Source organism: Erpetoichthys calabaricus, chromosome 9 (assembly GCF_900747795.2).
Source record: "Erpetoichthys calabaricus chromosome 9, fErpCal1.3, whole genome shotgun sequence".
NCBI classification, from domain to species: domain Eukaryota; kingdom Metazoa; phylum Chordata; class Cladistia; order Polypteriformes; family Polypteridae; genus Erpetoichthys; species Erpetoichthys calabaricus.
The window spans coordinates 114,386,748-114,402,643 of record NC_041402.2 but is presented as its reverse complement, the minus strand read 5'-3'; the positions used below and the strand labels follow the sequence as shown (position 1 = coordinate 114,402,643).

Genomic DNA, 15,896 nt, shown 5'->3' with positions numbered 1-15,896 from the left:
GAATGCAGACACTTCTTGATTCTTGGAATCACAGCTCAAACTTACATCCCCTTCACCCTGAATGCTACTAAAACAAAGGGTGATTTTTCACAAACAAGGGCAAAGCAGTTTTCAATGATAGTTGCCATATGTAGCATTGACTACCTAAAAGAAAGAATAACCTACACAGTTTTTAGTAAAATTTTAATCACTGTGCTAACACATATAATAGATATTATGAAACTATTCACTAAAACATTTTCCTTCCTGATTTTCCTAACACGTCCAAAATAAGCCTAATCATAAGACCTGTAGTGTATATGCTCATATAGCTTACTATAACCATTCTTATTTTTCAGGGTATCATAACTGATGTAAAAGGGAATGCTATTACCAAGCATTAACAGAATTTCTAAAACTTTGTATTATACAAAGCACCCTGAGTACCAAAGTGGTTATAGTATGTTGATGAAAATGCTGATTTAAATTAAAGCCTGAACAAGGTAACTGTTTTCTATTCAACATATAAAATGTTTAGTAAATAAAGAGAGAGACTAAATACAATTTATATCAAAAATGGGACACAGATGGACAGCTGAATAACCAAGGAAATCTAATTTAACTTGAAGTGACACAAAGTGCTTTACAAATAAACCCCTACAACATAAATCTACAAATTGGGAAGGCCCAATTGCTGTGGTGAGATGGAGGCAAAGCTGACATATTGGATGAATTGGTAAATTCAGAGCAGAGCTTTTAAATGTGAGTAGTCTGGATTTTTGCACAATATGGTAGAGTTACTACTTACTACTGTCACAGAAACATTTTCAAAGGACTGCTGAAACTTACAAATGTAGGGATAACAGTTAAAAACCTAAAGAGAATAATGAGTGGAATGTAAGCAAAATGTTCTGATCCACCTAAAAAATAAGGTTTACTGAACAATGCACAAGATGGAAAAAGGAGGTACCAGGTTTAGAAAAAGAAAGTGAAATCCTGATACTCAATAGGCCCTGACTAGTACCGTGTTAATACATTGGGTATTCTGTGCCTGGTGAAGTAGCTTAAAACATACCACAGTAACCCACGCACTCAACCCTCTGCTGAAGAAGCATCATGGTGCCGTTAAAAAACTCAGTGATAAAAATTACTGTTAAAAAGAAAAAAACCCTTTTAAATCAGAAAGGAGGATTTCTCAGAGCCCTATTATGCGCGGCCATTCCTTTCATTACTAGTTTAATAGGTTCGAGAGTATAAATGTGGAATACACGCGCAAGATGTACCTGGTACCTCAACAACAAATGGCTCAATTGCAACAGAAAGCTCCGGCTTCCAGTGACCTTTTAAGCGCTACAGGAAGTGAACTGGAAAAACAAATGAAATTCATACTTGAACGCAGTGACTTGAGCACAGATGCAAAAGTAAAACTTTATATGGCCATCTTGCAAAGATACCTTCCCCGACAACAGCTGACTCAGGAACAGATCCGGCCACAACATACCAAATTTGTATAGCAGTCACATTCTTTTTTTGACTCCGTAACAGATCCGTTCGTGCTTCTGTGGGAGGGACAAATGGATCCGCCCACATTTCGTCATGTACATTAATTCACAGTTCAATCTCTTTCCACGAGAGTTTAAGTTAACGTGAGCGTAAAGCGCTTATGTTTTGAGTTTGCGCTCAAATTTGCGCTCCACAACGAGCAGTCTGAAAACATTTACAAAGAGAACGGAATTGTTCTGGGAGAAAGTGAGTCAAAAATTCATTTTTAAAAGTTATGAGAAGTTCAGCAGCTTTTTATATATAGTTAGCTTATTTTAATGTGTCGCCATCATAGCAGGTTAAAGTGAAATGTAATGACTTATATTAGCATGTCACTGTAATAATTTTTAGTATTTGTACATATTTAGGCCACGATGTTAAATTCCTGTGCAGTTTATTTTAGCCTCCACCAAATGAGGGTTAGTAGGCACTGTGTTCAAAATTATTTTTTAAACGTTTTGTGTTGAACGTAGGCTTATTTCAGATACGCTATAGAAAAAAAAGTGATCTAACCTTTTTGTGTTTCATATGTAAGTGGCTTCGCGACCGCTGGAGAGGGTTGCGTTGGTGAATCGTGAAAGCGGGGGCAATATCAAAGGACCGCCTAGTGAATCGAGCGCGACCGTCCGTCAGAGCAGGGAAAAGAGGGTTGGGTGTTCGCCCAGTGAATACAGGGAAATGTGGTTTAGGCGACCTGCCGGTCACGAAACACTTTTAATTGAACGGACCTACGCCTGTGGTAGTTTGTTTTGCTTTAGAAACTTTTTCAGTGTCGGTTTATTTTATGGAAGCTTATACAATTTAGTCTTTTCTGAGTTCTTTGCTTTAATAAAGTGCCAATAAGATTCAGGTTGCACTCGTAATTTGTACAAAAATTACATGATAAAAATATATAAAGGATTTCTTAAATTTAGATACAAAAAGTACTAACATTAATGTGTTGTTATTTTAAATATTTTAGATAGAATCCTAATGGGGATATATACTTTAGCAACATTTCACAAGCATAATCTGTACATTACATGTATTTTCTCTGTCCTTTAAAAGTGAATGGTTGTGAAAATTCAAATTAGACTGGTAAATATATATTCACATATATGGTAGCTTGCTGGCTTCTGCTAAATAATAAAAAAAAAATCTTTGTAAATGATTTAGTGTCTTTTTTGCCATATTACAATTTAAGTGATATAGGTTACAATTTAAGTAAGGGTGGCATGGCAGCAGTGCTGCCTCGCATTAAGGAGACCGCAGGGTTCACATCCCAGGTCTTCCCGGTGTGTAGTTTGCATGTTCTCCCCATGTCTACATGGGTTTCCACTGGGTGCTCCAGTTTCTTCCCACGGTCCAAAGACATGCAGATTAGGTGGATAAAGTAAATTGACCCTAGTGTGTGGTTTGTATGTTTGTTCACCCTGTGATGCACTGGCACCCTATCCAGGGTTTGTTCCTGCCTTGCACCCTATACTAGCTGGGACAGGCTCCAGCAACCCCCACAACACTGCTCAGCTTGTTAGAAAATGACTGATGGACAATTTAAGTGATATGGAGGCATGTACCTGTCAGTGATGATTTCATTTATTATTTTTTTTTTGGTGACTTTTGTCTAATCCTGGTACACTTTTAAAAAGCTGTTAATTAAATGTGTTTGTAGATCTGTTTTATTTAAGCAAGGATCATCTGCAGTAGTTACCTGTTGCATTACTGCTGATAGGTAGTAGCTATTTTTGTCAGTCAGTCATTTTCTAACTCACTTAATGCAAACCAGGGTTGCATGAGCTGCTGGATCCTATTCCAGTTAGCATTGAGCCAAAGGCAGGAACAAATCCAGGACAGGGCATCAGGGCCATTTTTGTTTTAATGTCTACAGTAAAGATAACAGCATTTAATGTTTGTGGAATTCCAGTGCAGATCTGGAGACATCACTTAAATGATTTTTATTTTTATCAAATTGACAGTAAAAATCAACTTTTGTTTTTAAGACATGTATATTTTGTAGCATGCTATTCAGTGGGATTGGTGTGCAGCCCAAGGTTAAATTTAACAAAAAAATACTGTTGCTGGTTTAAATTTGAATTAAATACTGTAAGCTTGTTTTTTAGCTAGATCAAACATTATTTACATATTTGCTTACCATTAAGCAGTGTGTACACAAAGTTACACACAATATTTTACAATAACATGTTAAACCATACTTATATTTCTATCTGTGTATATTTTTGACCTGCAGTTCATGCATGGTTATAATCAGCAGTGAGAAATGGCTGATTCTGTGGTATCGGGTTCAACCCTCAGACAAACAGCACGCAGAGATGTTGATAGGAGACTTCAGCAAATGAGGGAGAACTGCAGATTTAACTTTGCATTCAGAATTAGGAATGGGGAAAGGATGGAGGAAGGTGATCTTAGAAATGAGGAGAGAGTGGAGCAAAATGACTTTGAAAATGGAAGTGAAGTGGAGAATGAGGGTGTTGGAAATGAGGGCATTTATATCGACAACACAGCAGACATTTTTGTGTGTCCTCAGTCAGCAGACTTTTCTGAGGATGAGTCTGATTTGGATTTGCATTCTGATGAGAATTTAGAAGAACCATGTAGCCTCAGTGACAGTATTTGTAACTGGGCTTTAACTTTTGGAATACAGTATCTCTTGTTGCTCTAACAGCACTTTTCGGGTTGTTGAGACTTTATTATCCTGAACTCCCAAAAGATGTAAGAACTCTCCTGAATACTAAGAGTGGGTATTCTATTCAGAATAAGGTTGGTGGCCATTATTACTATTTTGTTATCCTTGCTTCAATCAGTAAAATTCTTTCAGATACCATAAGCTCAGTCACAGAAGGCTTTACCTTGAAGTTGCAGATCAATGTGGATGGGTTGCCTTATTTAAAGCACTAGCATTCAGCTTTGGCCTATTTTGGGACTTCTCCTCAACCTTCCTATGAAAGTGCCTGTTGTTATTGGACTATTTTGTGGACCAAACAAACCAAAGTCATCTGAGGAGTTTATGAAAGATTTTGTTACCGAGTTAAGGGAATTAGAAAATGGTTTTTCTTTTAATGGCAAACTGCTCTTTCTGAGGGCGGCACGGTGGCGCAGTGGGTAGCACTGCTGCCACGCAGTTGGGAGACCTGGGGAACTGGGTTCGCTTCCTGGGTCCTCCCTGCGTGGAGTTTGCATGTTCTCCCCGTGTCTGCGTGGGTTTCCTCCGGGCGCTCCGGTTTCCTCCCACAGTCCAAAGACATGCAGGTTAGGTGGATTGGCGATTCTAAATTGGCCCTAGTGTGTGCTTGGTGTGTGGGTGTGTTTGTGTGTGTCCTGCAGTGGGTTGGCACCCTGCCCAGGATTGGTTCCTGCCTTGTGCCCTGTGTTGGCTGGGATTGGCTCCAGCAGACCCCCGTGACCCTGTGTTCGGATTCAGCGGGTTGGAAAATGGATGGATGGATATCCTGCAGTGGGTTGGCACCTTGCCCGGGATTGGTTCCTGCCTTGTGCCCTGTATTGGTTGGGATTAGCTCCAGCAGACCCCCGTGACCCTGTGTTCGGATTCAGCGGGTTGGAAAATGGATGGATGGATGGATGCTCTTTCTGAAGGTAGATTCTGTTGTGTGTGACACACCTGCCAGGGCTTTTTTAAAGAACACAAAAGCACATAATGGATATCATGGATGCGACAAATGTGCACAGCGAAGGCAGTATATCAACAACAGGATGACTTTTCCTTTAACTGAATAAACACTCAGAACAGATGAATCTTTTTCACAAAAACTTGATGAAGAACATCATCTGTTCGGCTTGCATGCTTTTCAAGGAACAAGCATTGGCATGGTATCACAGTTTCCAGTTGATTACATGCATTTGGTTTGTTTGGGGGTTGTCAGGAAATTGTTAAATATTTGGCTCAGAGGTCCTCTAAATTTTTGATTACCTGCAAACATTGTTACTAGATTATCTGACCGTTTAAATGACTTGCGACCTTGTACACCAGTGGAATTTGCCCGGAAACCCCAGACACTGAGAGAAATTGACCACTGGAAAGCAACAGAATTTAGACTGCTTCTACTTTACACGGGCCCTGTTGTTTTGTGTTCATTCCTGGATAACAGGATGTATAACAACTTCATGCTGTTGTTCTCTGCCATCTCAATTTTAGTCAGTTCAGTGCTTTCTTCATTCTACTGTCAGTATGCTCAAACATTGCTTCAAACATTTGTGAACCATTTTGGTGAGATCTATGGCAAAGATCAGCTTGTATACAATGTATATTGTTTAGTCCATCTTCCTCTGGATGTACAGCGGCATGGTTCTTTAGACTGCTTTTCATCTTTCCCTTATGAAAACCACCTCCAAAGACTTAAGAATTTTATGAGAAAGCCTGAACGTCCACTTGCTCAGATTGTCTGAAGACTGTCTGAGCAAACTGCTTGCACACCCACTGGTCTGGTGTCAAAGTCTTTGGAAAAACCCCATTATGTTGGACCAGTTCCAGATGGACTTTCTGTACTTAGACAGTACCGTCAAATGCGTTGTGAACAATGGGTTATTAAAGTTTCAACAGCAGATAATGTCTTCATTATAGGCGATAATGTGTGCATGATATACAATATTGTTGAATCCAGTGAACACGTCTATGTTGTGTACAAGGTGTTCTTAAAGAAGTCTGTCTTTTTTACCTACCCATTTAAGGCAGATTTCCTAAATATATATTGCATTTCTCAGATATCCTGCAGTGGGTTGGCACCCTGCCCGGGATTGGTTCCTGCCTTGTGCCCTGTGTTGGCTGGGATTAGCTCCAGCAGACCCCCGTGACCCTGTGTTCGGATTCAGCGGGTTGGAAAATGGATGGATGGATGGATGCTCTTTCTGAAGGTAGATTCTGTTGTGTGTGACACACCTGCCAGGGCTTTTTTAAAGAACACAAAAGCACATAATGGATATCATGGATGCGACAAATGTGCACAGCGAAGGCAGTATATCAACAACAGGATGACTTTTCCTTTAACTGAATAAACACTCAGAACAGATGAATCTTTTTCACAAAAACTTGATGAAGAACATCATCTGTTCGGCTTGCATGCTTTTCAAGGAACAAGCATTGGCATGGTATCACAGTTTCCAGTTGATTACATGCATTTGGTTTGTTTGGGGGTTGTCAGGAAATTGTTAAATATTTGGCTCAGAGGTCCTCTAAATTTTTGAATACCTGCAAACATTGTTACTAGATTATCTGACCGTTTAAATGACTTGCGACCTTGTACACCAGTGGAATTTGCCCAGAAACCCCAGACACTGAGAGAAATTGACCACTGGAAAGCAACAGAATTTAGACTGCTTCTACTTTACACGGGCCCTGTTGTTTTGTGTTCATTCCTGGATAACAGGATGTATAACAACTTCATGCTGTTGTTCTCTGCCATCTCAATTTTAGTCAGTTCAGTGCTTTCTTCATTCTACTGTCAGTATGCTCAAACATTGCTTCAAACATTTGTGAACCATTTTGGTGAGATTTATGGCAAAGATCAGCTTGTATACAATGTATATTGTTTAGTCCATCTTCCTCTGGATGTACAGCGGCATGGTTCTTTAGACTGCTTTTCATCTTTCCCTTATGAAAACCACCTCCAAAGACTTAAGAATGTTGTGAGAAAGCCTGAACGTCCACTTGCTCAGATTGTCTGAAGACTGTCTGAGCAAACTGCTTGCACACCCACTGGTCTGGTGTCAAAGTCTTTGGAAAAACCCCATTATGTTGGACCAGTTCCAGATGGACTTTCTGTACTTAGACAGTACCGTCAAATGCGTTGTGAACAATGGGTTATTAAAGTTTCAACAGCAGATAATGTCTTCATTATAGGCGATAATGTGTGCATGATATACAATATTGTTGAATCCAGTGAACACGTCTATGTTGTGTACAAGGTGTTCTTAAAGAAGTCTGTCTTTTTTACCTACCCATTTAAGGCAGATTTCCAAAATATATATTGCATTTCTCAGATATCCTGCGGTGGGTTGGCACCCTGCCTGGGATTGGTTCCTGCCTTGTGCCCTGTGTTGGCTAGGATTGGCTCCAGCAGACCCCCGTGACCCTGTGTTCGGATTCAGCGGGTTGGAAAATGGATGGATGGATTTCTCAGATATCCGAAACAATCAAGTATGCAAATGTATCAGCCATCAGTCAAAAGTGCATAGTTCTGCCCCACAGAGGAGGTTCTGTGGCGATACCTTTACTTCTTTCTCAAAAATATTAAATCAGAGTTATTTTATGTAAATAGCATTTTTGATTGTTCTACTTGTTCATTAGTCAGCACAGATGGAATCACGATTACATTTTGTAAGTATGTTTAGCCCTTTTTTCACTCTACTGTTAATATATTTATACGCTTCACACTGTACTTTGTTATATATCATTTTCATTTGTGTATAAACAATTTTTTTCAGTGGCTAATGGGTAAACTTGCTGCACATTGCAAACTACCAAACAAAGCTTACCTTTTATCAATAGTCAAAAAAGCATTCTTGTTTTTATTAAAATCAGGGGTGAGGATGTGCTAGGTGGTATCACCTGCTGTTTGGGTAATGCATTTTGTGTGCAACATGTAAATATTATGTTTATTTTGAACATTGTCTTTTTTTTCTTCTGCAGGATGTTTCTGGTAGTTCATTTTATAGATGAACAAAAATCTGTTTCTGTTATACCACAGTCTTGGTACAGTGATGGCACAACCTTTTGGCCAAATTATAAGAGCGATCAAAGACTCAACAAAGCAGCAAGATATGTTGAGGAACCAGGCCCAGACTGGACCAAGCATGACGTTAGAGTACTAAAGTTCCTACGGTAATTGAAATGTTCAAGATATGTCCCCAACGTAATCCATTTCACCAGAGAAATATTGCTGTAAAATATTAGTTTCTTGCTATGTTCATTTTTTTTTTATATAGAAAAGCAACAAACATTTGTCTTAAGCCTTATTTTCATTTTGTAATTATGTGATTTTTCGCTGTCTGCAGGACTCTTTTCCAACAACCTTCATACGTTCATACTAGTGCTCATGAGAAATCAGGGCCCAATTCACACCTTTCATTAACATGCATCTCTAGTGATTGCATAATCCAAATTGAAACCCAATCTTACTTTCTCATGTAGGTCTCTTTACAATTTTTCCTAGTTTCACTTTGGTGGTTAAATGCTATCAAACTGTGATGCGATTACAAAAAAAGAAAATATGTGAATGCTAGGTGTAAATGGGGCCTAGATAGTAGTGATTTAAAAAATCACAGAAGTGATAATGTTATATTGCACATTGTTTACATCACCTGATGTTAACTTTTTGAAATGCTTTTAGGAGATTACATGTCTGCATGGCAAGGGATGAAGAAGTCTTTGATTTTTCAAACTTCAGAATTGGATTCAGATGGTGAAGAGGATATAGGCAGGGTGAAAAGAGCAACTAAACCAATGTAAGTTTGATTTAACTTCACCTGTGTTTTGTTGAATGTATGAAACCTTTGTTTTGAGTAATATATGCACATTCAATCTTCTGTAAACCGCCACTACTATGGTGACACTGACTATGAAAGTGAACATGAAGACTTAGCTAATAAAACAAAAGTTCCCTTGACAAGATCTTCAAAACCTCAACAGTCAACTGGACCTCGCATGTTATCCCCACATTCTGCACCTCAGGTACCATCACCACCTTTACCATCTGTGCCACCTTGTCTCTCACCACCACATTCTTTGCTTCAGGTGCCACCTCCTTACCAGTCACTATTGCTCTCTGAAAATACATCTCAACAAATTTCCAGGAACCTTCCAAAAATGCAAAATACTTCTGAACTCTTCAGGCCTACTTACAGAGTGGGTCGATGTGGAACAGAACCAATACCTTGCACTGGTAAGTTATGATCAGAGTATTGATTGTACTTGTTTCACATATTCAACAACCTTTTGAACATATCGGAGCATAAGTCAACAAGTTATTAGATATGTTATGGTATTTGTTGTAATGTTCATTTTGTGCCAGTATATTCCTTAATTTTTAGTGCTTTGGTTTTTAAGGTGTCAAATTTTATATGTTCCAAAGGATGTTCTTTTAACATGTATGAGAGTTGTGTTTGCTCCAAAGTGCAGGAGTAGGATTCATTGCATTTTCCAATAAAGGACAAAGTATTCAAATGAATAGTATCCTTTTTATATTTTGTTGGTATTTATTTTTCAGCTGCAGATCTTCATATCCTCACATTGCTTGAACATGTGAAGCACCAGCTGTCACAATTGGCTGTCATGATCAGTTCACTATCTGGGCGGCTAAACATTGAAAGCTCACCTGATATGCCTGAGGAGGTTGAGTTTCCTTTACAATCATTGGAGGAAGTGGATGATTTTGAAGCCTGGTTGAAACAACCAACCAATGCTTTGAAGAAAAAGAACATGGTATGGACTGCAAAGCCAGACTTTGTTCTCTTTCTGATTTTGTTTAATTTAAAATATTCATTTGGATTTTGTGTCATAATTTTAAACAATTGCTAATTTTTTTGTACATATAGGACAAAACCAAATCTACACATTATATGCTAATCATAGGCAACATAAGAAAGTTACTTCTCAATGGAAAAATATTTTATGTTTCTAAATAAACTAGTTTTAAGGTATGACATGACATGTGGAGAATGTCTGAAAAAAGTCTGCATTTTCTTTTTTTTTTCTTTAGTAATTATTTTTCTCAGGGGAGTACTGTGTATTTTACACACAATGCCCATGTGACGTTTCAATTATTTGTGCGTGGCTGTTGTGCTGGAAGTGGTATGTACTCTTTAGCTTTAAAGTCTGAAGTATATATATATATATATATATATATATATACAGTAATCCCTCCTCCATCGCGGGGGTTGCATTCCAGAGCCACCCGCGAAGTAGAAACCATATGTTTATATGGTTATTTTTATATTGTCATGCTTGGGTCACAGATTTGCGCAGAAACACAGGAGGTTGTAGAGAGACAGGAACGTTATTCAAACACTGCAAACAAACATTTGTCTCTTTTTCAAAAGTTTAAACTGTGCTCCATGACAAGACAGAGATGACAGTTCTGTCTCACAATTAAAAGAATGCAAACATATCTTCCTCTTCAAAGGAGTGCACGTCAGGAGCACAGACTGTCAGAGAGATAGAGAAAAGCAAACAAATCAATAGGGTTGTTTGGCTTTTAAGTATGCGAAGCACCGCCGGTACAAAGCTGTTGAAGGCTGCAGCTCACACCCCCTCCGTCAGGAGCAGAGAAAAAGAGAGAGAGAGATAGAGAGAGACAGAGTTTGTTTTTCAAGCACAAATCAATACGTGCCCTTCGAGCTTTTAAGTATGCGAAGCACCGTGCAGCATGTCGCTTCAGGAAGCAGCTGCACAGAAGGTAGCAACGTGAAGATAATCATTCAGCATTTTTAGATGAGCGTCCGTATCGTCTAGGTGTGTGAACAGCCCCCCTGCTCAATCCTCCTACGTCAGGATCAGAGAAAGTCAGCGCAAGAGAGAGAGAGAGAAAAGTAAGTTGGGTAGCTTCTCAGCCATCTGCCAATAGCGTCCCTTGTATGAAATCAACTGGGCAAACCAACTGAGGAAGCATGTACCAGAAATTAAAAGACCCATTGTCAGCAGAAATCTGCGAACCAGCAAAAAATCCGCGATATATATTTAAATATGCTTACATATAAAATCCGCGATAGAGTGAAGCCGCGAAAGGCGAAGTGCGATATAGCGAGGGATCACTGTATATATATATATATAAAAATACAAGAAGAACAGTTTAACCATTGTTTGCATAAAGCTGTAGTATTTATATAAGTGTCATCCCAAATTTGCAGTAATATAGTTGTTTTAGCTGTTAGGTGGGTTATCTGTTACAGGATGTTTATTGTGTAAGGGACTATGTTTAACAAAATATTTAATAGATCTGCAGTTACAAGAAAACTTCATTGTACAATAACAAGAGTTGCAAATATAAATGATGTCATTTGAGCTTTCTGAACATTACAATCCATGAATTTTGTGCTTCCTTTGTTATATACTCTTATTATTACAAAATTAATGTCTACTGGATTGAATTACAGTTAACATTATGGTTAATTATGAAACAAATATTCAGCTGTTTTTCTTTTTTTACTTTGGAAAGTGTAACTTTTTAACAATATTTGTCAGAATGCCAATCATCACATCAAAGTCAAAAAAAAGGGTGATTCAGAGTGACAATTGATGCCGTTTCTGCATATATTTTAGTGTTTAAATTCTAAAGCCACTGCCTGCATATTATCTTTTGCCCTTGTAGATTTCTGTACTGGCATCTATTGGAGGACAAGATACCAAGTGTGTCACTTGGAATATTCTTTCACATATTTTTGGAGATGATGTTGCAAAAAAGATAAACTGGAAGGGAGTGAATGAAAAACGGGCCTTCAGTCAAATGGCAACCAAAACTCTTATTATGCGTAAGTATCAACAAATCCAATTATATGAAATTAGTCTAATTGTATTAAGATATTACATTTTATGCCTTTGTTGGCTCAGTGGTAGTGCTGCTGCCTTGCAGTAAGGAGACCAGGGTTTGCCTCCTGGGTCCTCTCTGTGTGGAGTTTGCATGTTCTTCCTGTGTCTACTCTGGTTTCCACCCACTGTCCAAAGGCATGCAGGTTCAGTATAGTGTAAAATGACCTTTGTGTGTGTTCACTCTGCGATGGACTGGTGTCCTGTCCAGGGTTTGTTCCTGAATGTGCCCCAAAGCTAGCTGGGAAGGCTCCAGCCCCCCCTGACCCTGGTCTGAATTAAGCAGGTTAGAAAATTACATGACATATCATTTTAAGATAGAGCCTAAATATTACAGATTTCTGGAAAATAGCAATTATTAAATAAAAGAATTTTCCTGGTCTCTCTCTAACACCTTCTGCTCCTCCTAAAACTCCTGCCACATTCTTAGGAGTACTTGGAGTTTCCTCTATACTAAGAAAGATCATTAGGAGAGGGTTTCTGGTTTTTATGCATTTATAACACAGAATCATGTATTTAAAATGAGCTAATTGTACTATTTTATCCACAACCCCAAATAATAATAAGTAAAGAATAAGAGAAAAACTGCAAAATTAATTCAACCTTACAATTGAACTGTTGTGAATTTTTCCATATTAATTATTTTTACACTTGCTCCACAAAAAAATCTTGAAGGTGTGAGTAGGTCAGTCCACAATCTGTACCTTTATTGATCAGTATTAAAAATAAGTTCACTAAAATCAAGCATAGATGATTTCATATCATTAGTAAAACTTCTGCCTCTCCTGTATTCAAAAAGCTTTGCTGTGTGGTCATTATGCAGTAGTGCAAGTGCCAATCCTTATTTTACCATTTCTATTAGTGGGAAATGCCTTAAAGCAACTGTTTGCCATTTAATGTTTCTGATAATTATTTTTCTGTATTTGCCTGTAGGTGCAGTTCGCCAGAGTCATATGGCAGCCAAAGCTATAGATGGGGACATTAATAAATTTGTCATTAGGTGGTTCAATTTGGCATCTGACCGTGGTGGTGGTCGCAAGGAGTGCTAAAGGAGAGTGCCGGCAGCAGTGCCTTCTGAATCAGGACTGATGTAAACACACTTTAGTAGTCAAGTTTATTGCTGTTTTATTGTTTTGGGTAGATTTCTTCATTTTTGTACTTGCATCCTACACTTATCTGCAAATGTGCTCATTTTATATTTCTATATTTTAACCATGTTACTGGATATTTGAACTGTTAAAATACTCAATATATTAATATATTATGTTTGTTTGGAATTGTAGTGTATGTTGACATCTTTTGATCCATGCAACGCATTGAGTTTACATAACATGACAATAAATAAACCAGTTATATACTGAAAGTTGTCATTCAGTTATTGTTCTCTTAACTTTTAATAATAGACACTTAAATTCTATGTAGGACGTATGGAAGTTGGCCCGGACACAGACAGGCAAACACGTTCATGTCACCTAACACACGTTTATTTTCCATTTTTACAGTGCTCACAAACCCCACAGTCCCCAAAGTCCTGGCCACACAACACAATGCCTTTCTCTTCAGGCCGCCTCCTTGTCCTCCTCCGACGTCATCCTACTTCCACCCAACTCTTGTCCCTGTCTGAAGGGAGGTGGCCCCTTTTATACGCACCCGGATGTGCTCCAGGTGCTCCCCGGCAATCTTCCACCGGCACTCCTCAGTGTGGCGGAAGTGCCGGCTGCACACCCCGGAAGCACTCCGGGTGTCCCCTCTTTTCTTCCCCCAGCACTTCCAGGTGTGGCGGAAGCGCTGGGGTCCAGGGTCCCCAAGGCATTGGGGCGCCCCCTGGTGGTGACCACGGGCCCCTACAGGGTAGAGCTTCCAAGCTCTGTACCCGTGGCCCCCAAAGCAACCAGGGCGGTCACCCCCTCATGGTCTGGAGGAGGCACAAGCCCTCCTCTGGTCCTCCTGGGCGTCCCTGCTGGGTACCACCCCCATCAGGGTACCACAGAGGGAATATGGACAAGAAAATACTATTTAACTCAACAGGGCATGTAGGTGATATTGCTATAAATTAAGGATGTCATGAGTTGCAGGTTTTTTTTTTTTCATGCTATGTGTTTGGAAAGTGCCACCAACAAAGGTATACTCCACTAACTCATCCTTAGTTGAAGTAAGCTAGCATCTCTGTAGAATGCTTTTGAGACCTTGATTAGCCCATCCCTTGATTTCCTGAGGCTGTTCTTATAGACCATGGCATAATTAGGTATAATTAAATATTAGAAGGATGACCCATTCATTAAGGGAAGATCATCATTTCATCTACATTTTTTTTCAACATTTCAGCAGAGGTTAGCCCTATTTGCCTTATCCAGATTAGAAGCTGAGGTAATTTTAAGAACTTGGCTCTAAAGGGGCCAGATGTGGCACAGAGTCAGTCTGGGGCTGTAACGGATGTGTGCCAGAAAAGGCCCGGATTTTAACAAAATTATTTGATGCTGGTCCAGCTCTGGCTTAAATCTGGCCCAGGTAAAAATCGTAATCTGTGCTGGTATTGGGCCGTTGTGCAAAAAGACACTGGACCAGGTTTGTATGCCAGGTCTGGTCCTGATGTTATAGTATATCCGGGCCATATCTGGAACTGTGTCCATTTGCTGTCTGGGTTACCTTCGTGAAAAAAGCATATAAACAAACCGGCACAACAGTGACACGGAATTCACTTTTCTTCTCCGAGTACAGTCAGAAAAATTTAGATTAAGCCATTCGAGGTTAAGGAGAAGTCGAACCAGCAAAAATAATGTTGGACCTTTTCAGGGATGACGTTGTCGCAGGATATCCTCACCTTGCTGTCTTTCACTAGCTGGTCAGAAGGTCACTAATGTGCCAAATCACTAAGAGTGTGCCATGATTACCTGTCCCGACTCCTCAACGGGATTCACTTCAAATCCAAATGAATCCACCCAGTGAATCAGCCATCCTTTTCAGTGCAATGAGAGCTATACACGGGATGGTTAGGTGTCACTTCAGGAAGCAGGATTGGTTTTGGATTTCGAGATGTAAACATTTGAAGCATGAGAACAAAGTGAAAGAAGCGAGACGTTCCCCCTGAAGTGGGAGTTGCACCTTCTGGCCTCCTGCGCCAGAAGAGAAGATGAGTCTCCACCTGTTTTTGAAGGAACTGAAAGAATGATCACAGTTTTCATGGAGTGGAGAAGATTGATTAAACTGCCTTTCTCTACTACCAGAATGGCCGAGTGGTTAAGGCGTTGGACTTAAGATCCAATGGGCAAATGCCCACGTGGGTTCAATCCCCACTTCTGGTAGCTTGTTATTCAAGTGTGCCCGTTCACTCTGGGTACAGCTCTCACCTTTAGAAAGTTAAGCGAAATGCTTCCGCAATGTGGATCCTTAATTCAGCTGAAAATACATACATAAATGTACTTGATTATTTAAAATGTGGTGTATTTGATAGAAAAGGGTTTGTTTTAGATAGATATATAGATTTTTATATGTACTGTATCAAACGTGATTTAAAAGGGAATTGCTGTATTCTATTTACCTCTGTGTGATTTTTAAAAGGCTTATATCGAACTAGTTATCTCGTGCTTTACATGCAATACCTAAAATCCTTTACCTTCAAAAGTTAAAAACCACAAAACGACCGTCTGTTTTCTCAGCGAAGGAGGGGCAGCCAGGGGTCAGCAGCACACAGCGGGGTGCACGTGCAGGACCTGCCAGATTCAAGTAGCAGGAACGTGGTTGCTCTCACTGTCAGCGTCTGTCAGCGTGCCTTTCTGTGAGAGGGGGGAGCTGTTTCACTGCAGGGCCTGTCAGCGTGCCTTTGTGCGAGATGGCTTTCTATGAG

General features: G+C 39.5%; 1 protein-coding gene and 1 non-coding gene across 3 annotated transcripts in view; both read left to right on the top strand.

The window, feature by feature from the left end:
* The window catches only part of LOC114657217 (uncharacterized), a 156,073-nt gene extending 143,888 nt beyond the window's left edge, over positions 1–12,185 (top strand). Inside the window, exons 1-3 of one of the 2 annotated variants that reach the window (XM_051931558.1) lie at positions 8,675–9,413; positions 9,738–9,952; positions 11,838–12,173. In XM_051931558.1, the coding sequence (XP_051787518.1) occupies positions 9,041–9,413; positions 9,738–9,952; positions 11,838–12,101 (852 nt within the window). In that variant the 5' untranslated portion in view covers positions 8,675–9,040 and the 3' untranslated portion in view covers positions 12,102–12,173. Of the gene's footprint in view, positions 1–8,674; positions 9,414–9,737; positions 9,953–11,837 lie in introns of those variants that run through there. The other variant, XM_051931559.1, reaches the window with a different exon arrangement.
* Positions 12,186–15,271: 3,086 nt separating this feature from the next.
* trnal-uaa (transfer RNA leucine (anticodon UAA)) lies at positions 15,272–15,354 on the top strand. The gene has a single exon. It is a non-coding gene; the product is annotated as a tRNA-Leu (tRNA).
* Positions 15,355–15,896: the final 542 nt, after the last annotated feature.